General features: G+C 33.2%; 3 protein-coding genes, 97 non-coding genes and 1 pseudogene across 102 annotated transcripts; 44 read left to right on the top strand and 57 right to left on the bottom strand.

Annotated features, from left to right (window-relative positions):
• Positions 1 to 770: 770 nt before the first annotated feature.
• Positions 771 to 1,529, top strand: F55B11.5 (HORMA domain-containing protein; the record flags this gene model as incomplete). Its single annotated transcript, NM_001028054.5, has 3 exons — positions 771 to 833; positions 903 to 1,124; positions 1,181 to 1,529. 3 exons carry the CDS (start codon positions 771 to 773, stop codon positions 1,505 to 1,507), a joined length of 612 nt encoding a protein of 203 aa, NP_001023225.1. The 3' UTR covers positions 1,508 to 1,529.
• Positions 1,096 to 1,116, bottom strand: 21ur-13728. Its single transcript, NR_059421.1, has one exon.
• Positions 1,530 to 2,179: 650 nt separating the features above from the next.
• On the top strand, positions 2,180 to 2,200 carry 21ur-7140. The gene has a single exon (NR_059422.1).
• Positions 2,181 to 2,201, top strand: 21ur-10952. The gene has a single exon (NR_059423.1).
• Positions 2,202 to 2,434: 233 nt separating this feature from the next.
• 21ur-5574 lies at positions 2,435 to 2,455 on the top strand. The gene has a single exon (NR_059424.1).
• 21ur-12886 lies at positions 2,436 to 2,456 on the top strand. The gene has a single exon (NR_059425.1).
• On the top strand, positions 2,440 to 2,460 carry 21ur-10644. The gene has a single exon (NR_059426.1).
• A 130-nt stretch (positions 2,461 to 2,590) lies between these two features.
• 21ur-411 lies at positions 2,591 to 2,611 on the top strand. The gene has a single exon (NR_059427.1).
• Positions 2,612 to 2,648: 37 nt separating this feature from the next.
• Positions 2,649 to 3,996, bottom strand: F55B11.4 (UPAR/Ly6 domain-containing protein). The gene is made up of 4 exons (NM_070349.7): positions 3,950 to 3,996; positions 3,607 to 3,723; positions 3,237 to 3,416; positions 2,649 to 2,855 (listed from the first exon to the last, which is right to left on the bottom strand). Exons 1-4 carry the CDS (start codon positions 3,990 to 3,992, stop codon positions 2,758 to 2,760), a joined length of 438 nt encoding a protein of 145 aa, NP_502750.1. The 5' UTR covers positions 3,993 to 3,996; the 3' UTR covers positions 2,649 to 2,757.
• Positions 2,964 to 2,984, bottom strand: 21ur-12346. Its single transcript, NR_059428.1, has one exon.
• 21ur-9619 lies at positions 3,107 to 3,127 on the top strand. The gene has a single exon (NR_059429.1).
• On the top strand, positions 3,198 to 3,218 carry 21ur-4387. The gene has a single exon (NR_059430.1).
• On the bottom strand, positions 3,443 to 3,463 carry 21ur-11493. Its single transcript, NR_059431.1, has one exon.
• Positions 3,997 to 4,477: 481 nt separating the features above from the next.
• 21ur-3224 lies at positions 4,478 to 4,498 on the bottom strand. Its single transcript, NR_059432.1, has one exon.
• A 67-nt stretch (positions 4,499 to 4,565) lies between these two features.
• 21ur-11028 lies at positions 4,566 to 4,586 on the bottom strand. Its single transcript, NR_059433.1, has one exon.
• Positions 4,587 to 4,664: 78 nt separating this feature from the next.
• 21ur-9868 lies at positions 4,665 to 4,685 on the bottom strand. Its single transcript, NR_059434.1, has one exon.
• 21ur-5180 lies at positions 4,668 to 4,688 on the bottom strand. The gene has a single exon (NR_059435.1).
• Positions 4,669 to 4,689, bottom strand: 21ur-12888. Its single transcript, NR_059436.1, has one exon.
• Positions 4,690 to 4,828: 139 nt separating this feature from the next.
• 21ur-1661 lies at positions 4,829 to 4,849 on the top strand. The gene has a single exon (NR_059437.1).
• Positions 4,850 to 5,201: 352 nt separating this feature from the next.
• Positions 5,202 to 5,222, top strand: 21ur-709. Its single transcript, NR_059438.1, has one exon.
• A 223-nt stretch (positions 5,223 to 5,445) lies between these two features.
• Positions 5,446 to 5,466, top strand: 21ur-4026. The gene has a single exon (NR_059439.1).
• Positions 5,467 to 5,723: 257 nt separating this feature from the next.
• 21ur-14294 lies at positions 5,724 to 5,744 on the bottom strand. The gene has a single exon (NR_059440.1).
• Positions 5,729 to 5,749, bottom strand: 21ur-4361. The gene has a single exon (NR_059441.1).
• Positions 5,750 to 6,246: 497 nt separating this feature from the next.
• Positions 6,247 to 6,267, bottom strand: 21ur-3729. The gene has a single exon (NR_059442.1).
• Positions 6,268 to 6,375: 108 nt separating this feature from the next.
• 21ur-6989 lies at positions 6,376 to 6,396 on the bottom strand. Its single transcript, NR_059443.1, has one exon.
• 21ur-9236 lies at positions 6,377 to 6,397 on the bottom strand. The gene has a single exon (NR_059444.1).
• A 120-nt stretch (positions 6,398 to 6,517) lies between these two features.
• 21ur-10607 lies at positions 6,518 to 6,538 on the top strand. Its single transcript, NR_059445.1, has one exon.
• Position 6,539: 1 nt separating this feature from the next.
• On the top strand, positions 6,540 to 6,560 carry 21ur-14992. Its single transcript, NR_059446.1, has one exon.
• A 481-nt stretch (positions 6,561 to 7,041) lies between these two features.
• 21ur-9842 lies at positions 7,042 to 7,062 on the top strand. Its single transcript, NR_059447.1, has one exon.
• A 91-nt stretch (positions 7,063 to 7,153) lies between these two features.
• On the top strand, positions 7,154 to 7,174 carry 21ur-7449. The gene has a single exon (NR_059448.1).
• Positions 7,175 to 7,342: 168 nt separating this feature from the next.
• On the bottom strand, positions 7,343 to 7,363 carry 21ur-13591. Its single transcript, NR_059449.1, has one exon.
• Positions 7,364 to 7,501: 138 nt separating this feature from the next.
• Positions 7,502 to 7,522, top strand: 21ur-2257. Its single transcript, NR_059450.1, has one exon.
• A 460-nt stretch (positions 7,523 to 7,982) lies between these two features.
• 21ur-11176 lies at positions 7,983 to 8,003 on the top strand. Its single transcript, NR_059451.1, has one exon.
• Positions 7,985 to 8,005, top strand: 21ur-10229. Its single transcript, NR_059452.1, has one exon.
• 21ur-7890 lies at positions 7,986 to 8,006 on the top strand. The gene has a single exon (NR_059453.1).
• Positions 8,007 to 8,056: 50 nt separating this feature from the next.
• Positions 8,057 to 8,077, bottom strand: 21ur-4873. The gene has a single exon (NR_059454.1).
• Positions 8,062 to 8,082, bottom strand: 21ur-12777. Its single transcript, NR_059455.1, has one exon.
• Positions 8,083 to 8,292: 210 nt separating this feature from the next.
• Positions 8,293 to 8,313, top strand: 21ur-4182. The gene has a single exon (NR_059456.1).
• A 138-nt stretch (positions 8,314 to 8,451) lies between these two features.
• 21ur-6834 lies at positions 8,452 to 8,472 on the bottom strand. Its single transcript, NR_059457.1, has one exon.
• 21ur-13060 lies at positions 8,453 to 8,473 on the bottom strand. Its single transcript, NR_059458.1, has one exon.
• A 459-nt stretch (positions 8,474 to 8,932) lies between these two features.
• Positions 8,933 to 8,953, top strand: 21ur-2734. The gene has a single exon (NR_059459.1).
• A 160-nt stretch (positions 8,954 to 9,113) lies between these two features.
• 21ur-13896 lies at positions 9,114 to 9,134 on the top strand. The gene has a single exon (NR_059460.1).
• Positions 9,135 to 9,184: 50 nt separating this feature from the next.
• Positions 9,185 to 9,205, top strand: 21ur-14549. Its single transcript, NR_059461.1, has one exon.
• A 96-nt stretch (positions 9,206 to 9,301) lies between these two features.
• 21ur-3520 lies at positions 9,302 to 9,322 on the bottom strand. The gene has a single exon (NR_059462.1).
• On the bottom strand, positions 9,303 to 9,323 carry 21ur-6920. The gene has a single exon (NR_059463.1).
• Positions 9,324 to 9,471: 148 nt separating this feature from the next.
• Positions 9,472 to 9,492, top strand: 21ur-2134. Its single transcript, NR_059464.1, has one exon.
• 21ur-14196 lies at positions 9,476 to 9,496 on the top strand. The gene has a single exon (NR_059465.1).
• A 24-nt stretch (positions 9,497 to 9,520) lies between these two features.
• tra-3 (Calpain-5) lies at positions 9,521 to 17,259 on the bottom strand. 2 transcript variants are annotated; one of them, NM_070350.7, is made up of 8 exons: positions 16,994 to 17,259; positions 15,305 to 15,500; positions 14,670 to 14,856; positions 14,128 to 14,330; positions 12,882 to 13,245; positions 11,534 to 11,890; positions 10,151 to 10,353; positions 9,521 to 9,959 (listed from the first exon to the last, which is right to left on the bottom strand). In NM_070350.7, exons 1-8 carry the CDS (start codon positions 17,223 to 17,225, stop codon positions 9,755 to 9,757), a joined length of 1,947 nt encoding a protein of 648 aa, NP_502751.1. In that variant the 5' UTR covers positions 17,226 to 17,259; the 3' UTR covers positions 9,521 to 9,754. The 2 variants fall into 2 exon arrangements, 1 of the variants encoding a protein (NP_502751.1); NR_131640.1 differs by having other exon boundaries at positions 9,755 to 9,959; positions 12,595 to 13,245; positions 16,994 to 17,225.
• 21ur-6206 lies at positions 10,126 to 10,146 on the top strand. The gene has a single exon (NR_059466.1).
• 21ur-1077 lies at positions 10,715 to 10,735 on the bottom strand. Its single transcript, NR_059467.1, has one exon.
• On the bottom strand, positions 10,962 to 10,982 carry 21ur-598. Its single transcript, NR_059468.1, has one exon.
• On the top strand, positions 11,213 to 11,233 carry 21ur-11894. The gene has a single exon (NR_059469.1).
• 21ur-9102 lies at positions 11,214 to 11,234 on the top strand. Its single transcript, NR_059470.1, has one exon.
• 21ur-14853 lies at positions 11,215 to 11,235 on the top strand. The gene has a single exon (NR_059471.1).
• On the bottom strand, positions 11,265 to 11,285 carry 21ur-8967. Its single transcript, NR_059472.1, has one exon.
• On the bottom strand, positions 11,268 to 11,288 carry 21ur-2853. Its single transcript, NR_059473.1, has one exon.
• 21ur-9439 lies at positions 11,269 to 11,289 on the bottom strand. The gene has a single exon (NR_059474.1).
• 21ur-10214 lies at positions 11,505 to 11,525 on the top strand. Its single transcript, NR_059475.1, has one exon.
• On the bottom strand, positions 11,977 to 11,997 carry 21ur-1679. The gene has a single exon (NR_059476.1).
• 21ur-442 lies at positions 12,280 to 12,300 on the bottom strand. Its single transcript, NR_059477.1, has one exon.
• 21ur-1487 lies at positions 12,540 to 12,560 on the top strand. Its single transcript, NR_059478.1, has one exon.
• 21ur-6311 lies at positions 13,335 to 13,355 on the top strand. The gene has a single exon (NR_059479.1).
• Positions 13,593 to 13,613, top strand: 21ur-4245. Its single transcript, NR_059480.1, has one exon.
• Positions 13,797 to 13,817, bottom strand: 21ur-12791. The gene has a single exon (NR_059481.1).
• Positions 13,875 to 13,895, top strand: 21ur-852. The gene has a single exon (NR_059482.1).
• On the bottom strand, positions 14,405 to 14,425 carry 21ur-1871. Its single transcript, NR_059483.1, has one exon.
• 21ur-12972 lies at positions 14,406 to 14,426 on the bottom strand. Its single transcript, NR_059484.1, has one exon.
• 21ur-9493 lies at positions 14,408 to 14,428 on the bottom strand. Its single transcript, NR_059485.1, has one exon.
• On the bottom strand, positions 14,409 to 14,429 carry 21ur-12096. Its single transcript, NR_059486.1, has one exon.
• Positions 14,410 to 14,430, bottom strand: 21ur-14073. The gene has a single exon (NR_059487.1).
• 21ur-1438 lies at positions 14,588 to 14,608 on the bottom strand. Its single transcript, NR_059488.1, has one exon.
• 21ur-8754 lies at positions 14,992 to 15,012 on the bottom strand. The gene has a single exon (NR_059489.1).
• Positions 14,995 to 15,015, bottom strand: 21ur-3472. Its single transcript, NR_059490.1, has one exon.
• Positions 15,232 to 15,252, top strand: 21ur-1081. Its single transcript, NR_059491.1, has one exon.
• On the bottom strand, positions 15,508 to 15,528 carry 21ur-1842. The gene has a single exon (NR_059492.1).
• 21ur-8112 lies at positions 16,838 to 16,858 on the bottom strand. Its single transcript, NR_059493.1, has one exon.
• A 42-nt stretch (positions 17,260 to 17,301) lies between the features above and the next one.
• On the bottom strand, positions 17,302 to 17,322 carry 21ur-5049. The gene has a single exon (NR_059494.1).
• Positions 17,323 to 17,432: 110 nt separating this feature from the next.
• On the bottom strand, positions 17,433 to 17,453 carry 21ur-7892. The gene has a single exon (NR_059495.1).
• 21ur-6793 lies at positions 17,437 to 17,457 on the bottom strand. Its single transcript, NR_059496.1, has one exon.
• A 280-nt stretch (positions 17,458 to 17,737) lies between these two features.
• 21ur-2764 lies at positions 17,738 to 17,758 on the bottom strand. The gene has a single exon (NR_059497.1).
• On the bottom strand, positions 17,739 to 17,759 carry 21ur-7991. Its single transcript, NR_059498.1, has one exon.
• A 92-nt stretch (positions 17,760 to 17,851) lies between these two features.
• Positions 17,852 to 17,872, bottom strand: 21ur-3044. Its single transcript, NR_059499.1, has one exon.
• Positions 17,873 to 18,159: 287 nt separating this feature from the next.
• On the bottom strand, positions 18,160 to 18,180 carry 21ur-7402. Its single transcript, NR_059500.1, has one exon.
• Positions 18,181 to 18,841: 661 nt separating this feature from the next.
• On the bottom strand, positions 18,842 to 18,862 carry 21ur-916. The gene has a single exon (NR_059501.1).
• Positions 18,843 to 18,863, bottom strand: 21ur-14429. The gene has a single exon (NR_059502.1).
• Positions 18,864 to 19,273: 410 nt separating this feature from the next.
• Positions 19,274 to 19,294, bottom strand: 21ur-6966. The gene has a single exon (NR_059503.1).
• Positions 19,295 to 19,630: 336 nt separating this feature from the next.
• Positions 19,631 to 20,696, top strand: LLC1.121 (annotated as a pseudogene). Its single transcript has 3 exons — positions 19,631 to 19,789; positions 19,848 to 20,515; positions 20,568 to 20,696. Coding segments are annotated over exons 1-3 (956 nt in total).
• Positions 20,697 to 21,707: 1,011 nt separating this feature from the next.
• 21ur-2065 lies at positions 21,708 to 21,728 on the top strand. The gene has a single exon (NR_059504.1).
• Positions 21,729 to 22,186: 458 nt separating this feature from the next.
• Positions 22,187 to 22,207, bottom strand: 21ur-7684. Its single transcript, NR_059505.1, has one exon.
• Positions 22,208 to 22,754: 547 nt separating this feature from the next.
• Positions 22,755 to 22,775, top strand: 21ur-5173. Its single transcript, NR_059506.1, has one exon.
• Positions 22,776 to 22,904: 129 nt separating this feature from the next.
• On the top strand, positions 22,905 to 22,925 carry 21ur-11499. Its single transcript, NR_059507.1, has one exon.
• 21ur-9943 lies at positions 22,906 to 22,926 on the top strand. The gene has a single exon (NR_059508.1).
• 21ur-9107 lies at positions 22,909 to 22,929 on the top strand. Its single transcript, NR_059509.1, has one exon.
• Positions 22,930 to 23,205: 276 nt separating this feature from the next.
• Positions 23,206 to 23,226, bottom strand: 21ur-12633. The gene has a single exon (NR_059510.1).
• A 181-nt stretch (positions 23,227 to 23,407) lies between these two features.
• On the bottom strand, positions 23,408 to 23,428 carry 21ur-11460. Its single transcript, NR_059511.1, has one exon.
• On the bottom strand, positions 23,411 to 23,431 carry 21ur-11106. Its single transcript, NR_059512.1, has one exon.
• On the bottom strand, positions 23,412 to 23,432 carry 21ur-12004. Its single transcript, NR_059513.1, has one exon.
• Positions 23,433 to 23,507: 75 nt separating this feature from the next.
• On the bottom strand, positions 23,508 to 23,528 carry 21ur-12140. The gene has a single exon (NR_059514.1).
• Positions 23,529 to 23,818: 290 nt separating this feature from the next.
• On the top strand, positions 23,819 to 23,839 carry 21ur-6428. The gene has a single exon (NR_059515.1).
• Positions 23,840 to 23,911: 72 nt separating this feature from the next.
• Positions 23,912 to 23,932, top strand: 21ur-4786. The gene has a single exon (NR_059516.1).
• A 1,584-nt stretch (positions 23,933 to 25,516) lies between these two features.
• On the bottom strand, positions 25,517 to 25,578 carry mir-2217.4. The gene has a single exon (NR_131641.1). It is a non-coding gene; the product is annotated as a pre-microRNA mir-2217.4 (primary transcript).
• Between the last annotated feature and the right edge of the window lie 164 nt (positions 25,579 to 25,742).

A 25,742-nucleotide genomic window follows, 5' to 3' on the forward strand; every position in this document is an offset into this window, starting at 1 on the left:
CAACTACCACAACTACCGTACCAACTACCACAACTACCGTACCAACTACCACAACTACCGTACCAACTACCACAACTACCGTACCAACTACCACAACATCGGTACCAACTACCACGACTACCGTACCAACTACCACAACTACCGTACCAACTACCACAACTACCGTATCAACTACCACAACTACCGTACCAACTACCACAACTACCGTATCAACTACCACAACTACCGTACCAACTACCACAACTACCGTACCAACTACCACAACTACCGTACCAACTACCACAACTACCGTACCAACTACCACAACATCGGTACCAACTACCACGACTACCGTACCAACTACCACAACTACCGTACCAACTACCACAACTACCGTATCAACTACCACAACTACCGTACCAACTACCACAACTACCGTACCAACTACCACAACTACCGTATCAACTACCACAACTACCGTACCAACTACCACAACTACCGTACCAACTACCACAACTACCGTATCAACTACCACAACTACCGTACCAACTACCACAACTACCGCACCAACTACCACAACTACCGTACCAACTACCACAACTACCGTACCAACTACCACAACTACCGTATCAACTACCACAACTACCGTACCAACTACCACAACCACCGTACCTACTACCACGACTACCGTACCTACTACCACAACTACCGTACCTACTACCACGACGCCTGTGCTTTTTGTGTACACAGAGCCCACAACCGACTATTACGATGTGTTATTAGAAGCTTCCATGGAAAATTCGACATGCGGAGAAGAATCTCATAGAATTTTCATGTGTCTACTTCTGCATTATGTAAGTTGTATTTTATATCTACCAGCCCAGCAGCGGTGTGAATTTTAATTTCTCATCCGAGATTTTCAGAGGTACATAAGGTCCGTGTTCCCAGTCCTGGAATATAAATCTCTCTCTGATTATAAATTGGTGAGCCATCAACTTGCACGTTTTCAATTTGTAATGGACTGTTTGAAATTGAAAAACATCGAATACACGTGTGAACTACCACAAATGACCATTTCCCTAATAGAACGTTCCCTATCGGTGGGAATGAAGATTGATGGAGACGCGTTCATATGCTTCCGAGATGTAAGTTGACTTAAGTATTTATATAATTCTTGAAACCGCAATATTTAAATGTTCAGGCCGACATTGCCAAAGTCTCTGAAAACTGTGAAAAACCAACCAAAGTCTTTGAGGAAAAAATCGAAGTTTTGCCAAAAGATAAATCGGTTTCTGTAAAGGAAATCAATCCAATGGTGGACTGTATTGCCAAAAATCTGAAGGACACTCCATCATGCACTAAAAGTCAAATTGCCGTTCTGTATTTGGTTGCAGGTGCAACTAGTGATCACGTTTATACGGAAAGTTTGACTGAAAAGGAAGTCCCAGTTAGTTCGACAGAAAAAGCAGTTCCAGGTTTGGTAGAAAGGGCAAATCCAACCAAGTGGAGTGAGATGAAACATCAGTGATATTAAATATAGTTTGTGATAAATGCATTTATGAAATGACAATTTTTTTTAATAGTTGAAGGTAATTTTTTTTTGCTTTAAATGACAGAAATTAGACTCTAATAACCGAATACAACAGTAAAAAATTACAAAAAAATTTCAAAATGTTTTAAAATTATTTTTTCAATTTTTCAAAAACCAAATAAAATGACGTCACTCATTTGCGCGGGAATTCAAATTTAATTCAGCCGTTTCTTTGATTTTTGAAAAATTGAAAAAATCTTTAGAAAATTAAGAAATTTTTTCAAAATGTTCCAGCAGTTATACATATTCGGGTATTAGGGTCTATTTTCTGTCATTTAAAGCAAAAATGTTTTTGACTGAGATCCAAATGTTATGCTAAATGTCCACAACACGGCCAATGAAAAAATCTAGAAAAATTGGAAAAGACACAAACATGAAAAGTCACTTCAATTCTGATTCATCTCCCAATCTTTTCCGAAGTAACGTACTTTCAGACATATTTTGAAAAGTTTTACTATGATATTTGGTCGTTTTTGCATCACAGTTTTTTTTTTTAATTTACCTCAATAACTTTTTTTTCTATTTTTGTAATTCCTGAAAACAAAAAATTAAAGAAAATTTTGTCTGTTTCAGAGAAGTGTTTAATAAGTTCAATTTTTGTCAAATTAGTTTGAGACTTTCCTGACTCATTCACTGCTCAAAATTGCAGTATGAACTCCAACAACAAAGTAGGTATCCCTGTATTTCCAAAATTCAATGACAAAAATTAATTTTCCATTAAAAAATCTAACTGTTTGCTTGTCTCAGGCTGAAAAAATAATCAGAACGGGAAAAAAGGTAGACTAAAAAGGTAAAATCAAGAAAAAAAATTGAATTATACTGTTTCAGCTTCTTATTTTCTATACAAAATAAATTAGGAATTGATTTGATGTTACTGGAATATGGAAACTATTAAGTTTTTTTTAATAATCAGGAATATAATAAGTTTCAGTTATATGCGACGTAAAAAGAATTTTAAAACTTTGCATTTTTTCAATGTTTCATGCTGGCTTGAAAAATTACCGTCCTGTTTTTTCGCATTGCATTCTGCTATTAGATGTTTGGATTATTTCAAATACACCAAATAATTTAAAACTTATTCAATTTTCGATGTTTTATTCATTTTCGATATAAATTGAAGTTTTTGGATAAGAAAGTGGACAGAAAACCCATGAAACTGATAAATTTCGGAGCATAAAACATATAAATTAAAACACAAAACCGCGGATTACTGGAAGAGCCATAAGCAATCCAACGGAAGCTTGAGTTGCCGAACGTGGCCGGACTCCGTGACCAATGTGGTAGCCTGGAAAAAACACATTGTAATTGTTTTTTTTTTTTTTTTTTTTTTTTTAACATACCTTTCTGTAAAAAAAGGATTTTCCAGAAAAATGCGCTAGTAAATTATGTTAAAAAAAGGCAGGAAAAGAGTGGACTGTCATGGAAAAAAATATTCTAAAATTATTTTGTTTCCGAAACATTAATTTTTTGAATATGTTTTTCACAAATCACGTTTCAGATGGATGTCTTAAAAATCGAATTTTATTTTGAAGTTGTTTACATTTGTTTCATCATAAAAAACATTTTTCACAATTAAATGATGTTTCAAATTGTTTTCAAAGTTTCCAAGTAAAACTTCGTGATTCAATAAATAGATATAGTAATTAGTCCAAAAAAACGCACTCACCATTGTCTGGAACAGCGCCTCCACCAATCTGTGGTGGTGGTGGTTGCTGTCTCATGATGGTTCCCTGTCCGATTTCGGTTTGTGGACTATTACAGAAATCTAATCCTTTGCACAATAGGCAGTGGGCGCCTTCGCGTGGTGGCAGATTTTGACAGTCATGTGCACATCCTTTGGAGATTACTGAAACGACATGTGGAAAATTTTTGAAAAAATGGAAAAGCATCTAATTATTGATTCACAACATATTTTGTATATAACAACAGTGAGAAACAGCATATATTTTTTAAAGAATTTTTTTCAAAAATTCCCGGTTTTTCACATTTTTCATGTTTTCTATTGAACTTTTAGCTCTCTTTTTTCGAAGATTAACCTGTTTGTCCAAAATTTGTGGTCATTGTATAACACCCGGAATGTCTCGGGCAGTGTTGAGTAATTGGACTTCCACAGGACACAAAATCATCGCAGGAGTTGCAATAAATTGCGTTTGCTGAAATTTAAATAGTTATCCGTAAATAGTGGATGTTCTACCACAACGGGGGTTGAACCGTGGGTGCAAAATTTAGATGACAGGTTGTTACCAGTTGCGCCACAAAGTGCTCACAAGAAACTATGTGGAACTGCGCCGCGGCCGACAATTAACGGGATTCACAAAAAGATTTGGAAACTCAGAAAATGTCGGTCGCTCCCAAAATTCAGTCATGAATAAAACTTACCAACTCCAACAACTGCACAAGTTGCTAGAAGAAATCGGAGCATTTTTCTGAAAATATAAACATTTTGAAACCTAACAAAATTGAGTAGCAAGACAAATTAAATTGAAAAAAAAACTATAAAAATAGAATGAAATCAAAAAGCAATTAAGAAATTTTATTTTATCAACAACATTTTGATGGCGAAATGACGTGTCAACTGATAAGAATGAGGTTTTGGAACTGAAAATAAATAAAATAAAACATCAATGCGACATTGAAATTGACGAGAGACGGAGCCCAGTAAATCGAATTGTTCACGCATTTTTGAACTACTGAATGTTGACTCACAGAGTGTTGGAGGTCCCTAGGGTTTTAGTGAAGGAGAACGGAAATAACAACAAAAAATTGAGAAAAGATAAGGATTTGGATTTGAACACTTGGAGCAAAACACGAAGATCTCAGAGATTGGAAGTTTTGTAAAATGAGTTGTGGTTTGTTAAATAATTATATTCTTTTTTTTTAATTAGAAAAAAAATTGTTGTTTTTATTCTTTATGCAGTCGCTTGTTCAGTGAAAATTTGTTAAGTTGCAAATTGTTATTGAAGTAGTGAAACATGCCTTTATATATGAGTGTTTTAAATGTTTCTCAGTTTAGTAAACAGAACAAAATATACATTTTATTTATACGCTGTTCTTGAAACTATGAAAACTTCAACATCGCTAATTGTATAAAAAATATTCCCTAATCACCTATTCATCAATGTTAAATTCCAATAATCGGCAGTTAAAATAGAAGTACTAAAACAGTGATTTTTTTTTTGAAAAACATTTTTTTTAGAGTTTGCAGTTTTTTTACTGTTTCATGTTTGTTAGATTTGAATTTAAGTCGGAATGTTTTATTAGAGTATTATTTCAATATAAAATATACACTTGCGCAAGATCGACGGAAACTGAAAACGCGAAATGAAATTTAATTAAAAACGCGATGCGGTCAACAATTATCTATGAAATATTAACTCACGAGCGTTGAAGAAAGTATGGAAATGCGGTCAACATTCATAAAAAAAATATTATTCACAATTTTTAGAACAAAACGGGAGAAAAGCTCATTTTGAGTTTCACCGGCAGAGTGAATTTGTGAACTAGAAATTATATTAGGAATTTTTTACTTGTAAAAAGTAGTTTTATTTGATAATAAAACAACATTTTAAGATTTTTAACAAAATTTCAGTTTCATTAAGTTGACAAATCTGATGATAACTATTGCAGTTAGTGGTTCGATTGTCTATTGATCTGAATCTCACAAAATTGTTCACAAACCTCCAATTGAACTCATTTCACCAAAATTTCTATAAACGGAGATATTTAGTACTAAAGTAAGCAAAAAATTCTGATTCGCCAGCTATTGAGGGAATTTTCTGTGAATTCTCAAAAATTTCAATTTCTTGAACATTCAAAATACCAAACATTTCTGTTTCAAATAATCAATAAAAACTTTTATATTTTAACCTGTTCAATGCGGTCAGAACTTTATGAAAAATGCATCACAAAAATATAATTTTTGCAAAAATTTTTGTTTGTAATTTTTCTACTAGAACTGTGACAAACTTAAAAAAAACAAATGCATGCGAATCGTTTTAGAATGTCAAGCGAAAAAACATAGTTTTGTGATGTTTCCAATAGTTTTGTCTGGAACTGTTTCCTTTTCAGTTTTTTTCTCGAAAAAGTGTTTTTGAAATTTATACCATTTTTTTTTTCAACTAGACCAATCGATTTTTCAGAATTTCTAAATATTGCTTTAATGACCAAAAAAGAAGTGAATTGAACTTTGAAAATAAAAACTTTATATATTAACAACACGAAACAGTAGATATTAACTAATTTTAAAAAACTAGCTTGAAATTTTTTTAAATGCAATTTTTATAGAAATATAAATATATCAAAAATTTGTGTGTTAAAAACTGTCTCTATAGTAATTGGATTTTGGATTGGCTTACTCAAAATTTGAAAAACCTAAAAAAAATTCTCCAATTTTCAAATATAGAAAACAATCAGTATAATGGAAAACTTAAACTTACACTATTACCTATTTTTATATATAAATTCTTATCGTCGCCTCCTTTCCGGTCGTTAACTCCAATGGTGAGGAACGATGAGTCACAAGACATGGTTCATTGAAATTTGATGGAAATTTGGGAAATTGAAAATGAAATTCAAAACTTATTTGGAAAAAAAAGTGGATGACGAATGAATTGGCAAATAAAATGAGATTCTTAGGAACGATCCACCTTTTCAGTTTTTTGGGTTCTGGCTGAAAAAAAAACTAAATTCTATTGACACTAATGAGTGAATTTGAGGAAACTGAAATCAAGACATTGAAACAGTAACTGGCGTGTATTTTGAAAATCTATGCTTTAACGGTGAGTATGCAAAAAAGTGCATTAAAAGTTTTATCTATGCTTTTGCAAATGTTTTTTTTTCCTACTAATTTCTCTATTCATGGTATCACTGAAACAGTTCTTTTTTTTAATCAAAAATTTTTGCTGTTCCAAGCAAAGCATGTACAGTTTCACATAAAACTTATATTATTTATTTTTTTTCTGGTCTGAGCTCGTTTTTTGGAAGACTAGTTTCAAGCAAATCAGCAATTTTTCAATAATGTTGTATACCATTTAGAGATGAAGTGGATCGTTTCTGTACTGAGTATACTAATATTTTTTCGCGATTCCCTGTTTATCAGCTGACGGTGTTTCATCTTTCAAGATCGACTTTGTTTCTTTTTTCAGTTTGGCTCTGCATTTGTCGTTTTCGAGACTTTTTTTTTTGTTTGCACTGAACTCTGAATATTAAGAAATACCTAATGTATTTGATTCATTCAGTCCTGCAAACCGGTAAATTTCGTTGATTTTTGTTACCAGCGAGGTGTCGGGCGGTTTTTTAGAGACAAATATTTGATTCCGATATTTAAATTTGTCTGAATCCCCGTAACAGTAAATATAGTATAAATCTAAACTCCTTGGAATATGTAATATGGCTCAAAGATCAATTTTAAACCAAAAAAAATGCACTGTTTCTATACAATTATCTGAATTTTTGATGAAATTGCGCTTTAATGTATTTGAATTATTCGACGGTTGAAGGAATCTTTGCAAAATTGGCAAGTTGTGGAAAAAATATTAAAGTTTCAAAAATTTATCAAAAATTGAGTTGAACTAACAATTTCAATTGAGTAGAGTCCTGAAACAAACTTTCAGTAATATGGGATTTGTTATAAAATAATCTGATCTGCGTTTGTGAACTGAAAAAGTCATAATTTGTGAACTTTCGTTTTATTTTTACGCCAATTGTGCAACATTTTGGAACTGCCTGTTATATCAAAAAAATTTTGGAGTCTAAAATAAATTCAAAATTTTTAAAAATTCAGATTTTGGTGTATTACTGTAATAAGTTTTTTCTGAAATTTTAAAAACTCTTTGAAACAAGCAAATTCGGCTATGCAAATCTGTTGAATATATACACATTTTTCACTGTTTCTAAATTAGCATTTGAATTTTTGTTGTGATTACTTTTTGATAACACCTTACCATAGGATCCTCTAAAAAGTGAATAGTGTAAAAAAAACCATGGAAACAAGTTTTCGCGAGCCTGTTTACTGTCAGATGCTCATTTCCTTTTCCAGAGTGGGATCACCGATCATTCATGATCATTTAATGCTCCCTATAATCATTTCTCATTTGCGCAATTTTTTTGTACAGATCCTGAAGTTTCAATTCAAAATTATTACCAAAATCAAAATCTCAATGTCTATTTAGTGACAAATTCATTATTTTTCTTTTTTCCCTCTTATTCTCAGCTGTAGTTTTTGGAGCATTCGGCATATTCGACGTTGACGCTTTTTTTGAGCACCCGCCATTTTGTCTTCGTCCAATTTTACCTTATCCATATTATACTTGCAACCCTTTTTCGTGCGAAGGGATCTCTGAAAAATTAACGCTATGTGGAAAAAAATTACAGTTTCAAGAATTTTTCAAATTTCGAGTTTATTTTATTTGTTTATTTCTTTTCAACCATTCAAGTTTTCAAAAAAAAAAGCAATCAATTACAGACAAAAATCAAAATATGGTTACTTTTATATGTCCAAACAAACTAATAAAATCATTAAAAAATTGTGGTTTTTTAGCAACATTTTGAAACATGTTTTATTATTCCGTGAAAAGAAGTTTGCATATTAGTTGTCTATCACTTTAATTTGAATATTTTACACAGTTAAACTTTTAAAAAACTCACAATGTATCACACTAATGAAAAATTTGCTTACTGTTTCACAACAAAAATGAGACTATAGTTCATGATATGAACTTCAGTGATGTCCTTCTATTTCCATATGATGGTTCTCATAAAAGCTGTAAATCTGGAAATTATCAAAAAACATTGTCTTAGTGTAAAAATTCACTGCAAAATGTTAAAACTAGGTAAACAAGTAAAAATAATCTTCATTTCAGATAAATATTTAATACCAATTTTTCTTCACCCGCTCTTGCCTAATGCATTATTTCAATTGTGAAATGTTACGAAGATTCCGTGAAACTTTAAAAAATTATGGAAAATAGAATAATTATTAGAAACGTTTTACAAAAATGTCTGCTCCGTATGATCTCCCACAATGATGGTAGTTTTTGAATTCTAAAAATGAATAATTCACATTTATTTCACTATAAATATCGTTTTAGATCAATTCCTTGAAAGATCAGTTTTGAAATTGCACAAATTAAAGAATTAAAAATTAAAATTGATTAAAAAATTAAAATTGATCGAATGTTCACTCATGTTTAATATTAATCACAACAAGTCGGTCTAAAACATAATAAATTGATCTTGAATTTTCAAAAAAATTTCCTTCATAAACTGACGTACCAAGTTAAAAGTGCGCAGTATACAAAGTTGAAAATAATTTTTACTGTTTCGCTTGGTTTTCAAAAATACTTTTGGATTTTCAATATCCATTGAATAATCATGCAACTTCAATGAAAAAAGTTACCAAACAAGACAGAAGTTTTCGAAAATATTTACCAAACTTTGAAACAAAAAATTGCAAAGAAAAATACGAAAATAATGAAAATTGTTGAAAAATTTTTTATAATGTTTCAAAAAATTGATAAATTCAGGGTTCTCACTGAAGCAGTGGTTTTAGAAGTGTTAATTTTCTCACTTTATGAAAATGTTTATAAAAATCTATGTTAATTGTCCTTAGTTTGGTTAGACAGCTGAAAGAATTAGTCAGAAATAGTGACGTCATGCGTGTTTACAGTTCATTATAGTAAAATCACGGATTCAAAAAATGGTGTCACATTCCACTAGACATTCAAAATTACTTCAAGGAAACATCAGAGTTGAATTCTCAATAAAAATTTAAGCTAATTTTGTAAACTATTTGGAACAGTGTTTAAAACATTTCAAATTTTTGTGCCCAAATATGTACTTTACGGAAATAATTTTTTCGGTTTCAAGTTGCCATGATTTTTATTAATAATTTTTATGAACAATGAATTGGCATTAGATGTTTAGATGAATTTATAAAAATCTCAACAAAAAAAAAATTAATTTATTAATTGATTTTTGAACGAGGAACAATGATAAACCTGATATACATATAATGCTATCAAGGGAAAATTGAAAAATTATTTAAAATTTTGAAATTGAAAAAAGAAAAAGAAACGAAATTAACCGTATAACAAGACAACATAAGAGGAAAATACTGATTTTAGTGGCGGCGATTTTTGGTGGGAGTTTGAATAAGAAATAACATGGAAAGTTTCAGAAAAAATATTAAAGGTACATAGGATCATCAAATGCAGATACAGTAACCGATACGGTACCAATGACAGTACCACGTGGATCTGTCAACTGAAGGGTCGTATCACGATTCTCGTTATCGATTAGAGCAATGATAACGGATTGAGCAAGAAGGTGGTCTCGAGCCATTTTACGATCTTCCCACACTTCGATTTTGTATTGCTGACGATTTTTTGATCTGTAATATTATAATTGGAAACAAACATTTCTTGAAACAGGATGTCTCTATTCATTCGATGCGTAAAATATTAAGCAAGGTTATTGGAAAAAAAATGAAAAAAAAAAAAGTTTTTTTTTCCGTTTCACGAGATCCATGAAACCAAATGTCTACTTTGCTTTTTCATTAGTATGTTTCCGATGAAAACTCACTTATGAAATAAAAATTGCTCATCCCATTGAATCGACTTCACTCCACTCAAAGTTTTCGTTCTGAACGATTTTCTGGAATCTTTGAGAATTGCGTAGACATTGTGAGTTCCCGTTGAGGCTGAGTTGAAGTCGACTCCGTGAATTGTCAGACGAGTTACACTTTGTGCAGATTTGCATTTCAGGAGACCGAGTTTTGGAGCGTGCTGGAAATATTGGTGTTTTTCATGTATTTTTATTTTAACTAATAAAAAGTACAGGATCAGTTCTATTAAATGTAAAGAAAATGTATAGTTTCTGTTTTATTAGATTAAAAAAAAATAATTGCACCCGGTTATTTGTTAAGTGTTTGAAGATTTTTATTTTCAGAGCCTTTATAATGTAGTTTTTTTCTGTTACTCATGAGAAGCATCTGAAACAGTGAAAAATATTTTATTTTCAGAGCCTTTTAAATTTTCTACTTTTTAAATATGTTGGCGACTAAATTGATTTTTTTTTTCAAATTTCACACCAATTAGAAACATTGGCCCCGCCCTCCACTTTGCTGATTGGTTCGGGAAATCTTTTCAATAAATAAAAGCAGTTCTATTAAATGTAAAGAAAATGTGATCTTACTTAATGGCAAGTGAAAGTAGTAAAATTTTGTTAGACAAAATTGTTTCAGATTTTATTTTCAGTTCTATTTTTTGTAGAGTATTGTTTTACCTGTCAAATAAAAATTTAAAATCTTGTGTAAAAAGATACAATTTGTAATATTTTTCTGAAGATTGAAAAATGTACGTACTTTTCCGTCGGTTGTTTTTGAAAAGTTCTTGAACACATTGTTCTTGTTGGAATGTATCTTATTTTATCAGTTACTCATAAGAAGTATGTAAAACAGTAACAAGCTAAAATTTAAGAGCCTTTTAATTTTTCTAATTTTTATATAGGTTGACGTCTAAATTGTTTTTTTGAAACTGTATAAAAAAGGTTGCAAGCTGTAAATTTCGAATAATAAACTTATTGTTCAACTTAAATTACTGTTTCAGAATTTGAACTTTAAATATTATTTTTTACAATAAACTATTTGATGTAATTTTGAACAAAATTGCAATTTTCATCCACAAACTGGAAACTAGAAGTACACCCGCAGCGTCAATTAATAAAATGTCAAAATATCTGGATAATTTGAGCACAACCTGAAGCAGGCCCGCAACATATTTAAACTTTTTTCTTCAAATATTAATTTTTAACTTTAACGTTGATTGACGTTGAATACAGTTTTACCCGACATCGTTTCAAAAATATGATAATTTTTTTCAAAAAAAATTATGTTTCACAAAGTTCATGAAAACTATTCACTAACTACTATTCACAGTTTTCGGGTTTTCCTGTATCTCAGCTCACCTTTGTCAACGGTGAAAAATGGATATGTTCATCGGAATACACTCTCAACATAAAAAGCGTCTGTTCTTTCGGTGCAAATGTCGTCGGAATCAATAAATATCTGCCACGTGGCAAACTCTGCAGATGCAAATAAACCGATCGACCCGACGCATAATCCGAAATTGCAATTGGATGCATGGCTGTATGTACTCGATATTGTCGATTATTTTCCACTTTCATCACGTGCATTCCAATTGTGACAAATGGTTCACGTTTCTTCAATCCTTCACTTGGATCATTTTGTATTAGAGCAAACATTACTGAACAATTTGGTGATGGAATGTCGAAAATGTATTGCGGATTGTTGCAGAATGTTGCCTGCAAAATTTGTAGATTAGGAAAATTTGAATAAACTTGATGGAAATCAATAAAATGGTTTGAGGGGAGCTAATTGAATTTTTTGAAAAGAACTGAAGTTATGTTTATTGGTTAATAGACACAATGTTAAACTTAAATGAGATAATTGAAACAGTCAAAAAAATGGTAACACAATACATTTTTCAAAAACAAAACCGAAAACGTAACTCTAGCACACGTTTTTTTCAAATTTTTTACTCTAATTTGAAATTCTTTGGCGGCCTTTCCTACGTGACCGCAAAAGAAAAAACTCGGCCATTATACCTCAAACAAATTGGTTTAAAAATGAGTAAGATAAACTAAGTCAAAGTTTGAGAATGTGTCTTTTATATACCTTAAATTGTTCCTACTCTCAAAATACTTGATGTTGATTGAGTTCCGTTTTTAGCGGATAAACTAAATGAACTAGTTGAAACTGATAATAATTTTGGGAACATTTTTAAATTCTGAAATCGCAATTTTACTATTCCAACTTTTCCCCCAATTGAAGTTTAGCGCTACTTATAGTTTTTCCCACTTTTTTACATGAAATTTATTATGAACACATGAAAATAAGGTTTCCACAGTTTCAGGGTATTAACATATTTGGACAAAAACCTGCAATAAGTACTCATTTACTAAGTTGCGAATATACCACCCGCATATACTTCGATTGAAATTGAAACCTTAAAATTATGACATCCACCCTCCGGTGCTCCGCTTTTTTTGCTAATTAATATTAAAAATTAATCAAAAATTATAGATCAGATAGTCAAAACTCGACCAAGGACACATTGTAAGTGAAGTGGATTTCTTCAACTTTCAAAGTTTTTTGGTTCAGATTTTACATTTAAATGGAGCTTTGAACAATACTTGTAAATTATCAAAACCTGTAAAATAAGCCCCGCCCAAGTTAATCAACTTATTTGGGTGATAATTTTCATAAACAATTCATGAGGGCCTTTGTTTTTACCTTAAAATTATGACATCCACCAGCTCGATCATCGGGTGCTCCGCTCTTCTTGCCATTTGTAGTCCACTCGGAGAAGACAATCTGCTCATCGTAACTTCTTGAAAACGAGAAAACAGAAGTATTGAATAGTTGACACAAGGAAATGTCGGTGAAATAATGAACAAACGACTCCCATGGCATCCAAAAATCACCGTCATCACTGTCAGAATTGGCTGGTTGTACTCCCATTGTACTCAACTGACTGGCTGACACATTTTGCCATTCTGGACTATCATCTGACCATGCACCGTTCCATTCCTTCTCGCCCCACGGATTTTGAAGTCGGATTAGATTTTGTTTCCGTTTTGAGCCCATTATGAACGATCTGCAAACATTTATAAAACTTGGTGATGTTAAAATATTTTCTGCTGTTTCAGCATGCTGTGAAATCAAATTGCAGAAGTTGAAATTTGTTCTTAACAGCCGTTTAATTCTTTTATTCAGCTTTCAACGTAAATAGCTCCTACTAGAAGATTCGTTTGAAAAAGTATTTTTTAAAAAAGTGTTCTTTTAAATTAAATGAAAAATTTGCAGTGCAATTTCGGATAATACATCTTTGTTCTCATTTTGAACTAGAAACTATTGCTAACACTTTTACTAAAACTAATGGGGACAATTATCAATTTCTGTTTCACAATGTTAATAAATTTTCAAAGCAACAAGATGTTTCAGTGGCGTTCTCATCCACTGAACACATTAAATTTAGCACTGTAATTAATGATATTCTACAAGTTTTTCGAATCATCTAGCATATTTTGATAACTTTTTTTTATTTTTTGCAAATTGTCTTCAAAAATTATTTCTTGAAAACTAATTTTGCAAATTTATGAAAATTTGGAAAGCCGTTTTTCGGTCAATTACCTCTTTTACTTTTTGAATACATTCAATTTCAGTAAATTATTTTTCCGTTGTTTCAACAGGTTATGAAAAATACTTGCAACCTTTGAGATTTGTTGGTTTGTGTTTTGGCTACTAATCAGTAAAATAGTTCAAAAAATGGAATTTGGATTAAACTTGCTGTTAATTTCAAAAATTGTTAAAACTATTATATTCTCTTTTTTTTCTTTTTTTTTTAACACACAATCAATGACTGTTTCAATTGGATCTTAGTGTAATTTTCTGTTGCCAAACGCCGAAATTTTCTATGTTTGCAACAGCGAGACCCGGTAGATGTCGGGCAATGCCATTTCGAGACACAAAAACTTACGTAAAACTCCTCTCATTTGGATTTGTGACATCAATTGTGCAAACGGCACTAACTGCATAAGCATGTCCTTTCACTAGTCCACAATCTAGCGATTCTTCAATTTCTTCTTTTGTACGTGCTGCAATGGCAGCCACAACTAGTGCACCTTTATCGAATGCTGTTTTTAAATCGTTGAATAATTTCAGTTCAGTGTCATTTGGGTCCTGGAAATAGTTGAGTAAAAGTTTAATTTTACACGTTTGCCAGAAAATTTATATCATTCAAATTTATTTAAAGTCTTCAGAACCAACTCTTTCGAATAAAGTCAAAATTAACTCAAACATTATTTATCAGTTACGTGACACAGTGGAAATTATCGGGATCCTTAGGGAACTTCTAATATAATATAAAGTTTGAGTTTTCACATTTCAGATGGAGTTTGATTTATCTTTCTTGTTTTTTATGAAATTGAACGGTTCTACTTTTTTTTCCCAAAAAGGCATTAGAATGTTTAATATTTAACTCTTTTTCTGAAAATCATAAAACAGTTGAAAAATACTCACATCTTTCAAAAACTTTCTAACATGAAGTGTCTCTGCAACTCCACCGGAAACATCTTGAAGAGCATCGGAAAGGTGTCCACCGACTAGATTCTCATAGCAACCGTATAACTTTGCAAATGCCTTTTCGAGAAGAGCCGACCAGAATTCGTTGGGTGTTTTTGAGCGGGCAAATAGGAGTTTTCCGTCTCTGAATTTGGAGCGTTAGAAAATAATTGTTTTGGCAGCGCCCGACATCTAACTGGTCACTCTTTAAATGCATTCAACAATATTGCGAAACCCGGTAAATGTCGGGCGCTGCAAACCACAAGTAAAATTGTTATAAAATTGCTATAGCGACAACGCATTACTCTGGACCGAACTATGAAAGTTTATTAATAAGAAATGAGAAACGGGTAACAAAATTTACTGAAAATCGTTTTTTATTATTTTCCACAAAAATTCCTAATTTTCCATTGACAATGAACACTAATATTCTTGTATAGAAAATAGTTTTGTATAAATATTTTAGTAACTTCCTGTTTCACTTTGTTCATAAAAGCCCAAAACTTTTCTAAAAAGCTAATCTTCCTTTGTACTTATCAAGTCAAAATTAAAAATTTTTTCTTAAATTTTAAAATGTTCAAAAAAATGCTCACCTCGTCGGCAATAAATCATCAATAACCACTTCGACCCATTTTCCAAATCTCCAAAATCTGAATCTAAATATTCCAGCGTACGCGTGCTTTGTCGACCATTCCTGATCATCCGCATCCGGAATCACTTGAGCCAGTAATTTAAAGTTGTGAGTGAGGGCGGAGCAGGCAGACACAAACCAACAGTTTCCGAGAATTCCTGAAATGACTCTGGATAAATTCTAACAGCAATGAAAATTTTTAGGAAGTGTTCAAACAAACAACTTGAAACAGTAAGAAACATTTTTCAGTATTTTTTTTCAATCTACGATTATCACAGTACAGGGTGGGCCAAAAGTATGGTAACACATGAAGCGCTCTTTTACATGAGCTTTTCGCGCGACTGCCACGTCATACGTACATTTTTCTATCGAATACTGATAGCTGAATAAATTTCCTTCAATTTGACTCAAAATTTGTAATGTTTCCCAATAAGGTGCGATCTTTATCACCTCGACAATTTGGCGAACCCTTTCGAAAAAACGGTAATTTGGCACGCGGCACTTCCCACACAAACACACCTCCCACGCACGCCAATAATTTTCAGATGTATGATTTTTATGTTAAATTTAAAGTTAAAGAAGTGAAGAAGCGTTTTTAATTGTTTTTGTAGCATATAAAAATTTTCTGTGTCGACACTGGCGCCTAGCAAGAACCTTTGAATATTTCATGAATTCAACTTTGCGAAACTTACTCAGTTTTTTTGGTTTCGCAAGGCGTAACGACCCACAAAATCATCCGAGCTCAATTTTCTAAAAAAATTCTGGAAAGTCAGGTCAAAACGTCTCGAAAAATACTAATATGAATTTTTCCGCATACTGCTACTCGCCGCTCACATCCATCTTTCTGGCGACTATGCCATTCAAGACTTAACCTACTGCCGCAGTCCATGACAGAAATACCGTGATAGAAATTATTTGGATTTTTGTTTTTAAAGAATCTCTAGACCAAGAGCATTCTTTGAACTATAAAAACTTGTAAGACACTTGATGGATTCCTCGAGAAAAAGTAGAAATCCCGCAGAATGCCGACTTGTGTGCCATAAAGATCGTGATCTCAAAAGTTCTGAAGGCCTGCAGCGATGCGGATGGGAATATTTTGAAAATTCAAAACGTTCATCTGGTCAGTATTTTATGGGGAACAAAACTTGTACAAATTGATGTAATAACTCTCTCCACTAGTAAAGTTATAGAGCTGCAAACGTGTTACCATACTTTTGGCCCACCCTGTAGTGTACAAACTTGGGTGTTTTCGTAAATTGCTTTTTTTTTTTGAAAAAGCAGCCGACATTTAACGAGTGCCATATTTTGTAGCACTACACAAAGCTTCGAAGTTCTCCCAAAATACAAACATGGGTTTTGTGATCATATGATAAAAGCCAATATGAACTTTAAAATTCAGAAAATTACAAAAAAAATACAATACAGAATATCTTGTAAAGTTCTTCTGCAAAATAAGTGTGGTTTTTTATCATACAACGAGACCAATAAATTATCAAAAGTCGAAAAACGTCGAAAAACAAAAAAATATTTTGAGATTTTTTGTATAACACACTAGAAACAGCAAATTTTTTAACCTATAAATATTAAAGTTTTACTTTTTGAATTATTTTTTACTGTCAATTTTTCTTGTTTTTTAACATTACCAACCCACCTTGAGTGACATCATTTGGCGAGGCTCCTTCTACAAAAAGATGTGGATCCGGGTGTAATTCTCCAGGCCTTTTCCATACAATATCCGAACTTTGTCGTTGTTCCAGAAACAGTGATTGATTGGTTGGTGGAAAGAGTGTGTCGACGAATGGTTGCTTCTTTTTTATGCATATTTTCCGCAGTTTTTCATAATTTTGATTCCCGAAGTGACGGGTCTTTTCGGACCGTGTCATTTAAAATGGATGATGGGAAGATTTGGAGGAATTACTGGAAAAAAGGAACAGTTGAAAGAGAAAACGTGAAGAAAATGCAGCAGAAAGATGAAAAATAGCACATTCGGGATATATTCGAGTGAGTGTTGGTGGGGTGGCAGCCGACACATCAAGGGTTCCGCCAAGCAACTCATGGTATATTGAATTCACAAATTACATTCAAAATTAGCCTTGTTATTTCAGAAGGAATTAATTAGATGTGAAAATTTCCAGAAAATTTACCACTTTTGTGAAACAGTAATTTCAAATTTTTAAAGTGTAAGGCAATCTTCTAATTTTAAAAAAATCCGAAAACTTTATTTTTGCGGTCGACACCTTCCAGGATAGGTTTTTTTGGAAAAATGTCCTGATTTTTTCACTTTACTTTTGAAGTTTTAGAAAATTGTTTCAATCTCCTCGGGTGAAGAAAGGGTGAAGAATAGGAGAACCAAACTGCCGAGTCCGTATTACATTTAACATCCAATAACCAAATTATTTATCGAGTTCTCTTCCAAATGAAAAAAGGAAAAAAACTAGAAAATAAATGGCTAATATGAAGTAGGAAATTTAGTTTTTTAACATTAGTTCCAAAACTTTTAATTGAAAATTGGACCCAAAAAATGGCTACACTCCACATTTTTCTTAACTCAAGTTTTTATGAAAAACTTGAAACAGTAATTTTTAAAAAAATAGCACGTAATTTTCATTTTATACTTTTGTACACTATTTTTACTCATACAATTTCAGGAATTTCTTATCAGTCACAGTGAGGAAAAGTTAAGGAACTCCAAAGCAAATAAATTTATTAAATAGACTACATGAAACAGGGGAAATTTTTTGAATTTTTTAGAAAAAAAAAGTTATTTAAAAGGACGGGTAATACCACTTATCAAAATATAAATACAAAAAATATTAGACTCTAATAATCAACAGAAAATTAAGTCTCGATACATTTTACACTCATGAAAACTAGATGAAACCGTATTTTTTTGCAATGTTTCAAAAACCTAATTTTCTATTAAAAACAAGTTTCCACGAGGTATTTCCCGCCCCGAACAACAAAAATATCGATAAAATTGATTGACGATGTCGGTTTTTGAAAAGAAGAGAGAAATGTCAAAAAAGACAGAGACAGACATATACATGATAATGTTAAGAATTTGGAATAGGCGATGGTATAGAGAGATGCAGAGTGCACAGAGAAAACGGGGAACACTGACCAGGTGAGAGAGTATTGGAATCAGGTGAGACGCAGACAAGTGAACGGTTCTTGTCTGTTTTCCATGCTGGCGGTACGAAACCTATTTAGATGTCGCAGCGATGGGGATATACAGAAGGAGATGGGCGGTTTGAATGACTTTTGTTTACAGAAAATAAATGGGATTTTATTGTGATCAATGATTTTAGGAGCGGCCGACATATAACGGGATTTCATAGAGAGAGTGACAGGGCCCGGAAAATGTCGGGCGCTGCAGAAACTTATTTGCAGTTCTGAATGAAGTGACCGTCATGACAGGATATAGTACATAGTTGACAAAGCTATTAGAAATTTTTCAAAATTTTTTGTGATTTTGAATGGCTGCATTTTTATTTTATTTTTGCCGCTTAGACTAAATTGAATGCACTTGTATTTCACAAATGTTTCATAACACTTTGTTGAAACAGTAGAATTTTATTTCAGCACCTCTGCACAATACACATAATAACTTAACTGAAACCGAATTTCTACATGAAAAAAAATCGATTTTCCTCCAATTTAAGTTTAGATTTGACCAGTTTTCTTATCTCAAGTAGGTTGGAAAAAGTCAAGGATGTGACAGAAGACACATTGAACATAATTGGATTAGAAAATAGTTTGGAATTGAGGAGAAAGCGGGTTTTTTGTAACCACGGAATGCAATGCAAAAGGCAGAAGTTTTTGGAATTTTTTCTGAATGGAAATTTTGGAATATGTGACAGTTGAAGCAGTTTTTTCAGAAAAAACAATTTAGGATTATGGGGAATCATTTAATTTATGAAAATATACAAGAGAAACCAAAAAGCTGAAGAAATTCCGGAAAGATTTTCCGCTAACATTTATAAACTTGGTGAAACAGGAATACTTTTTGAAAAAAAAATTACATCTCTACCGAATAATCTATTTTAGTGACTAAAATATACAGATACCAATACTCTAATTTAACTCGCCCTCCATTCGTTAAACACAAATCCCAAAAGCTAGGTACCTATCCCGCTCACGTGAGATGTCGGCGGCTGATGTTGGTCGGGGCCCTTAAACAAGTGTGTTCATGCCACGCCCCCGTTTTAATTTCCAGATTTAATTCGATTTGTGCCGCCACCCACTCGCCTTTAAGCAGCTTGTTTCCATATTTTCAGACCCTTCCAATATGGTTTGGAAAATACTGTTTTCTATACTGTTTCTTGCAAAATACGCATATCTGGCACCCACAGATGAGATTTGTCAGTTGGGATCGTCGAGAAGCTGTGTGATTGCTCTGAAGTTAGCTGTGGAAAAGTCCTCATCAGGTTACTGTACGGATATTGAAGTGAGTTTTTGAAACATTTAATAAAAAACACGGATGAAACAATAAAATACATTTACAGAGATACTGTAACGATGAGAACAAGTATTGCTTTGCTGGATATTCGAAAAGTATCGACCAAATCTGTGGGCACGCAAAGGTCAGAAGAAATGAACCGACGTCATTAACACCCACGCGCCCGACGATTCCAACAAAACTAACTACCACGCCCCCTGAACTATCAACCACCACAGCTTCTGTACCGACAACCACAACATCGGTACCAACTACCACGACTACCGCACCAACTACCACAACTACCGTACCAACTACCACAACTACCGTACCAACTACCACAACTACCGCACCAACTACCACAACTACCGTACCAACTACCACAACTACCGTACCAACTACCACAACTACCGTACCAACTACTACAACTACCGTACCAACTACCACAACTACCGTACCAACTACCACAACCACCGTAACAACTACCACAACTACGGTACCAACAACCACGACTACCGTACCAACTACCACGACTACCGTACCTACTACCACGACTACCGTACCTACTACCACGACTACCGTACCAACTACAACGACTACCGTACCTACTACCACAACCACCGTACCTACTACCACGACGCCCGTGCCTTTTGTGTACACAGAGCCCACAGCTTGCATGTTAATGTTTAGGAACATAACTGAAGAACGGGATAATATTGACATTTCGTTCAAAAGGTTTGTAATGTTCATAGGCCAGTGTACGCGTTTAAAATAAATTCAATTTTAGTGAACCTGATCCGAACAGTAAGGACATGAGATGTTTTTCTTTCCTTCACGATTTTAGTCTGTCGAGGTTGAATTCTTTCGATGAACTTTGTGGGCGGAAGGAAGAGTCAGATGAATTGAAAAAGGTAATAATATACAATATGGTTTTTATCACATTTACTTAGCGATATTACCGGTATAGAGAGTGCGTGATAGTTAGAGAGTGACAGACATCCGGGACCCAAAGGGGCGGGGCGCGGAAAGAGACGATCTGTGTCGATTTACAGAGTTTTCCTCGTTGTCATCATTTTGTAAATCGACACAAATCGTCTCTGCCCCCGCCCCGCCCCTTTGGGTCCCGGATGTCTGTCACTCTCTAACTATCTACAATGTTTGTACCGGTAATATATTTATTAGGAATCTAGCAGCATTTACATCACGCCGTCACGCCAAACGCCAAACGGAATAGGGCACAGTGCGCACAAAACGACACGAAAACAGTCGCAATCTGTGCAATAAGGTTTTGATCATTTGCATGTGTTCATGGTGCTCACCGAAACATTATTCGCAAATCGCAAATCAACTCCGACAATACATCGCATTTTTTCAGTGGGTCATCCACACAAGAGAAAAGAATAACTGTGGTGCTACAACCGCTGCTCCAAAGCATTTGCCCAAAACTTGCAAATCGTTGTTGGAGCAACTAGAGAGCGATCGGTATTATATTGATCGTATTGGCAGGGAGGACGATTGGAAAAAATGTTTTCGGTTGCAAAATTCTTTTACTCTATGGAGAGTTGATGAAATTAAAGAATTTTGTGGACATAAAGAGTCGGATGACTTAAAGAAGGTAATGATAGACAATACGTGTTTTACCCATTAGGAATCTTACAGAATTAGCATAAGTATTATGTATAAATTTCGAATGAATTATGACAATACTTTCTTTATTATTTTCAGTGGGTACTCAACCAAAAAAAAAAAGTACAACTGTTATATGATATATGATATATACTTCTTACGACCTGAAACCAAAACTTGCACCGACATACGCAATTTAAATAACGCAATCAAGAATAACATTGAATGGAATAAGGATCGGAGATTAAAAATGGTGAGTTTCAAAGGTAGCTGAATATGTAGGTTCAGAGTTAAATCTTACTTCAGGGAATTGATGCTGACTGGCCTACATGTGCTTGGTTCAATCTTACTTTCCAAAGCCAATGATCGATGAATTGACAAAACTTTGTGGCCAGGGTGATTCAAATGATTTGAAGACGGTAATGAGGATATATAAAATAAGTTTTCAACAGTAATTTTCCTTTTTTTTAGTATATCAACAACAAAAGAAAAGAGCACAAATGTGAGATTACGCCATACATTGGTTAACTTATTGTTTCTTTTTTGGAATATTATCAATGAATGCATTGTGGGATACGTGTTACCCAATTATTTTACAGGTTAAAAAAATGTATCAAAAAAGGTTTAAAATACGAGCGCAAACATATGTGTTTTTTTAACACGGGGAAAAAGGATAAGGGACCCCAATCAATATTAGCAGCCGACATTTTACGAGTCCCTTTCCTTTTTCCTGTGATTTTCTGGGCAAAAGGCGGGCATAGTTTTTGGGATTTTTTGCGTACACTAGCGATGAACATTAAAACAAAAAAAACAAAAACAAAAATACATTTAATAATTTGCTGAAACAGGAAAGTTTATTCTAAAAATCGATTTAAAAAAAAATCACTTTTTGGCAAGTGAGAAAAAAAACTGATCCGATTTAAAACATTTTTTTTCTTATTCCCCTATTTTCTTACGATTAAGGTTTTTATAATACTGATAAGGTCGTTGTACGCGTCATTTTTTCCACACACACATACACACGAAATGCACAAAACTGTTACAAATCACACCGCCGCCCCCATCACAGAAAAAGAGCACATGGGGGGATGAAAAAAAAATGAAGAAAAGAAAAAAGAAATAGGTGTCAGAGAATGTGTGAATCATAAATTTATTTGACGGGAAAAGCAAATATTGGAAGAATGTGGGGAACACGAACACGAACAGGAAACAAACTTTTTGTCGGAAAATTATCAATTTGAATTATTTTTGAACCGGTTTTTGGAAATTTTTAAATTCGAAATTTCAAAAAAAAATTTTACACTGTTTCAAGTTGTTTTCAAAAAGTTGAAGAATTTATTTTTGATAGTATAGTGTTCACTTAAGCTTGTTAAAAGTCTAATAAAACACATTTAACGGTTCTTTTCTCCGACTCCGGACTCCCACAAAATCGCAAAGAAAAAATGAAAAAATCAATGTTTCAACATATTATTATATCGGTTTCCGAAGAAAAATTGCATTAATTGACCGATTTTAAATTTCACATAATTATAAACTGATTGTCAACTGTGCAAAGCGTTGAAATATTATTAAAAAATTAGCAGAAAATTGAATTTTATCAATCTGAATCATTACAGTTTTTGTTTTTTTCAGGAACAAAAAAATACAAATGTTTGACAAATTTTGGAGTATTTTTATAGCAAAATTAATATAAACTTGCAAATGACGAATGTACTCTCTATTAAAAACAGTTTGATGCTGTTTTGAACTCAAAAATAAAATTTCTTACTGTTTCACTAGCTTTTAAAAAATATTTACGCTCATTTTTACATATGACAAAAGCAAGATTGGAAAGATTGGAAGTTTTTTTTTAACTTCGCCGTTGAAACTGAAAAAAAAATTAGGCAAACCGAAAAATAACGTTTTTTTGTTATCTTTTTTATTAAATGTTTATTTGAATTTTCAAACGTGTACAAGATTTATGTTCTCATGTAGCTCACTTATAGACAAAAAAAAAGTTTTAAGCGTTTAAAAAATTGTGAATCAACTTTTGTAAAAAATTATTGCAGCTTTTCCAGGTTTGTTGAAACAGTGGAAATTGAAAATGTCTTGAAAATGTGTTTTTTGTGGTAACAAAAGTTAATCAAAAATTTACATTTTATCATATTCCTTTTTTCAGCATCCTGAAACACTCAAAAACTCGTAATCACTGGTGGAGTAACAAAATAACCCAAAATGGTGAAATTCCTTAAATTCGATAAATTTTTAGCTCCCATCGGCCAAAAATACATCTAAATCAACGAAAAAACTACTCCACCTGTAATTTAAGATTGATTTCCGAGCCAAAATTTCAGAAAACAGAATTTCAAAACTTTTCAATTTTTCACTGTTTCAACAAATTTAGAAAAGCTTTAACAATTTTTTAACAAGCGATTCTGATCCGAATTTCAAGTCATGACTTCAGATGAAAATAAATTTCACTGTATCAGTAATGTGATAAATTTACCGCCGGCTATCTGTTTGCATTCATCCATTTTTCGATTTTGGAAACCGTAGAATTATTGTACAATTGACTTAAGCGCTAACGGATTTTGGAGAGTAAAAGGGCCCAAACCAAAGTAACTTCAGAGCCTAAATGTTATATTTTCTGAAGAAAACGTATAAGGAGACGTTTTCGATCTTTCGTGAAACTGCTGTTTCCCACTAAAAAACACAAACTTCACTCCAGTTTCTGAAATTATCATTCACAGTTTTTACTTAAAACTCATCTAACGATGCGGAAAATTTTACGAAACACGACTTTATCAACTTTCAATTAAAAATTAGTTTTTTTTTCTCCAAAACTCTGTAAAGTTTGGCAAAATTGTTTTTGATAACAACTTAAAATTAAAGGTTAAACATATTTCTGAAATTTTTTTTATCTTGAAAGAAGGTCACATTTTTTCGAAAAACTTTCACAGGATTTTTTGTTGAAAAATTCAGTAAAAATCTACTTCACCTTCGTTTATGAGAATATTAAAAATTCCCGTTTCGCTTCGCTCTCCGAGAAATAGTTTTCCCAGCTCAAGCTGCGCTCTTGTCAACACGAAATTTATGGTATTATGGGTTTATTTTTTGGGTTATAGTGTGGTATAGGTACGTGATAATTGATAATAATGGGGATTTGGGCGCGTGGCGCCCAAATTTGAATTCGATAAGATAAGGGCCTCGAAATTTTAATTAAGGGTAATTAGTATCCTGGTGGGTGGCCCAATCGTTTCCCTCGCAGTCGTTTCTCCTCGGTTCTGATTGTCGTCGATCTGGTGGCTGAGCGGAGAGTGACGTCGAAGATTGCTGTCTGCCTTGGGAAAACTGAAAAACCTTGTACAGAATTATGAGTTACTGAGCTGAGCCATATATAGGCGTATTCCTTAAATCAATTATACAAAAAACTTCTCTGTTAATCCTGAGTCGTAGCTAATCGCCTTGCAATACTGCATCCCTGAAGAGCAATGCGGCCCGAGGAAAACGGTCCAAAATGGAGATCGACGTTCCTCCCTATTTTTCTCATATTCTTTCTTCTCTCCTTTCTCCGACCGAATACAGCACTGCGTAGACGAAGGCTGACGATCCTAACCGCGAATTTCGGAGTCGCCTTCCCAAATGTGTCACGATGTCCGACGGCTGAGCGATGAAAATATGAAATCTGAAGAATGGGCACTAGTCCAATTATTATTATCTGAAACTGAATATTTTGTAAATTCGACGGTTTGTCTTCAATTCCGATGTTTGAAGTTCTGGGATCGGCGTCCTTTCCCGGTTTTAGTCCGAAATTTTTTATGGGAAATAACTCAAAAGCTATATATCGTATCTAGGTTCATAAATTTTTCGAAAAACCCCTGATTTTTTCAATATTTGTCCAAAATTTAAACCTGCATTTGATAATTCGTGCTTCCTTGCGGCATCCGGCGCCGGAAAAGAAGTGCGAGACTTGAAATCTCGAAGAACGTCGAAGTTTCTGTGGTCTCTATAGGTGAAAACATAAGTCTCTGCAAAATAGATCATTATTCAAACTTCGAAACTGGCTCCACGAGCCCAAATCCGAAAATATTTTACTCTACAGAACTGCAAAAATGAAGCTTCCCTGCTACCGCCGAAACAAGCACAAGGGTCAACCTGCTATTGTTGCAGATTGACACCGACTGCCCACTCTGGCGGAATCTGAAGGAAAAAGAAGGCTCACCTGATGCCAATCAACTTACGGTGTAATCACATTTTATGGATAGTTCATAATGTCCTCACGTAGGATTGGAATATAGTGTAGGTGCATGGCACTTTGGAATAACAGATGTATGGGGCGGGCGGGTGGGAACCAACA

Source organism: Caenorhabditis elegans, chromosome IV (assembly GCF_000002985.6).
Source record: "Caenorhabditis elegans chromosome IV".
Classification (NCBI taxonomy): Eukaryota; Metazoa; Nematoda; class Chromadorea; order Rhabditida; family Rhabditidae; genus Caenorhabditis; species Caenorhabditis elegans.

Bases quoted from the DNA above. Each gene is read 5' to 3' on its own strand.
- F55B11.4 (NM_070349.7), bottom strand. From the start codon at position 3,992: ATGCTCCGATTTCTTCTAGCAACTTGTGCAGTTGTTGGAGTTG. The intron at 3,724-3,949 runs GTAAGTTTTATT...TTTAAATTTCAG, and splicing joins TTGTGCAGTTGTTGGAGTTG to CAAACGCAATTTATTGCAAC. The intron at 3,417-3,606 runs GTTAATCTTCGA...ATGTCGTTTCAG, and splicing joins CACAAATTTTGGACAAACAG to TAATCTCCAAAGGATGTGCA.
- tra-3 (NM_070350.7), bottom strand. From the start codon at position 17,225: ATGACACGGTCCGAAAAGACCCGTCACTTCGGGAATCAAAATTATGAA. The intron at 11,891-12,881 runs GTAAAAACAAAG...CAAATTTTGCAG, and splicing joins GTGGATGTCATAATTTTAAG to GCAACATTCTGCAACAATCC. The intron at 9,960-10,150 runs GTGAGTTTTCAT...ATAATATTACAG, and splicing joins GAGCAATTTTTATTTCATAA to ATCAAAAAATCGTCAGCAAT.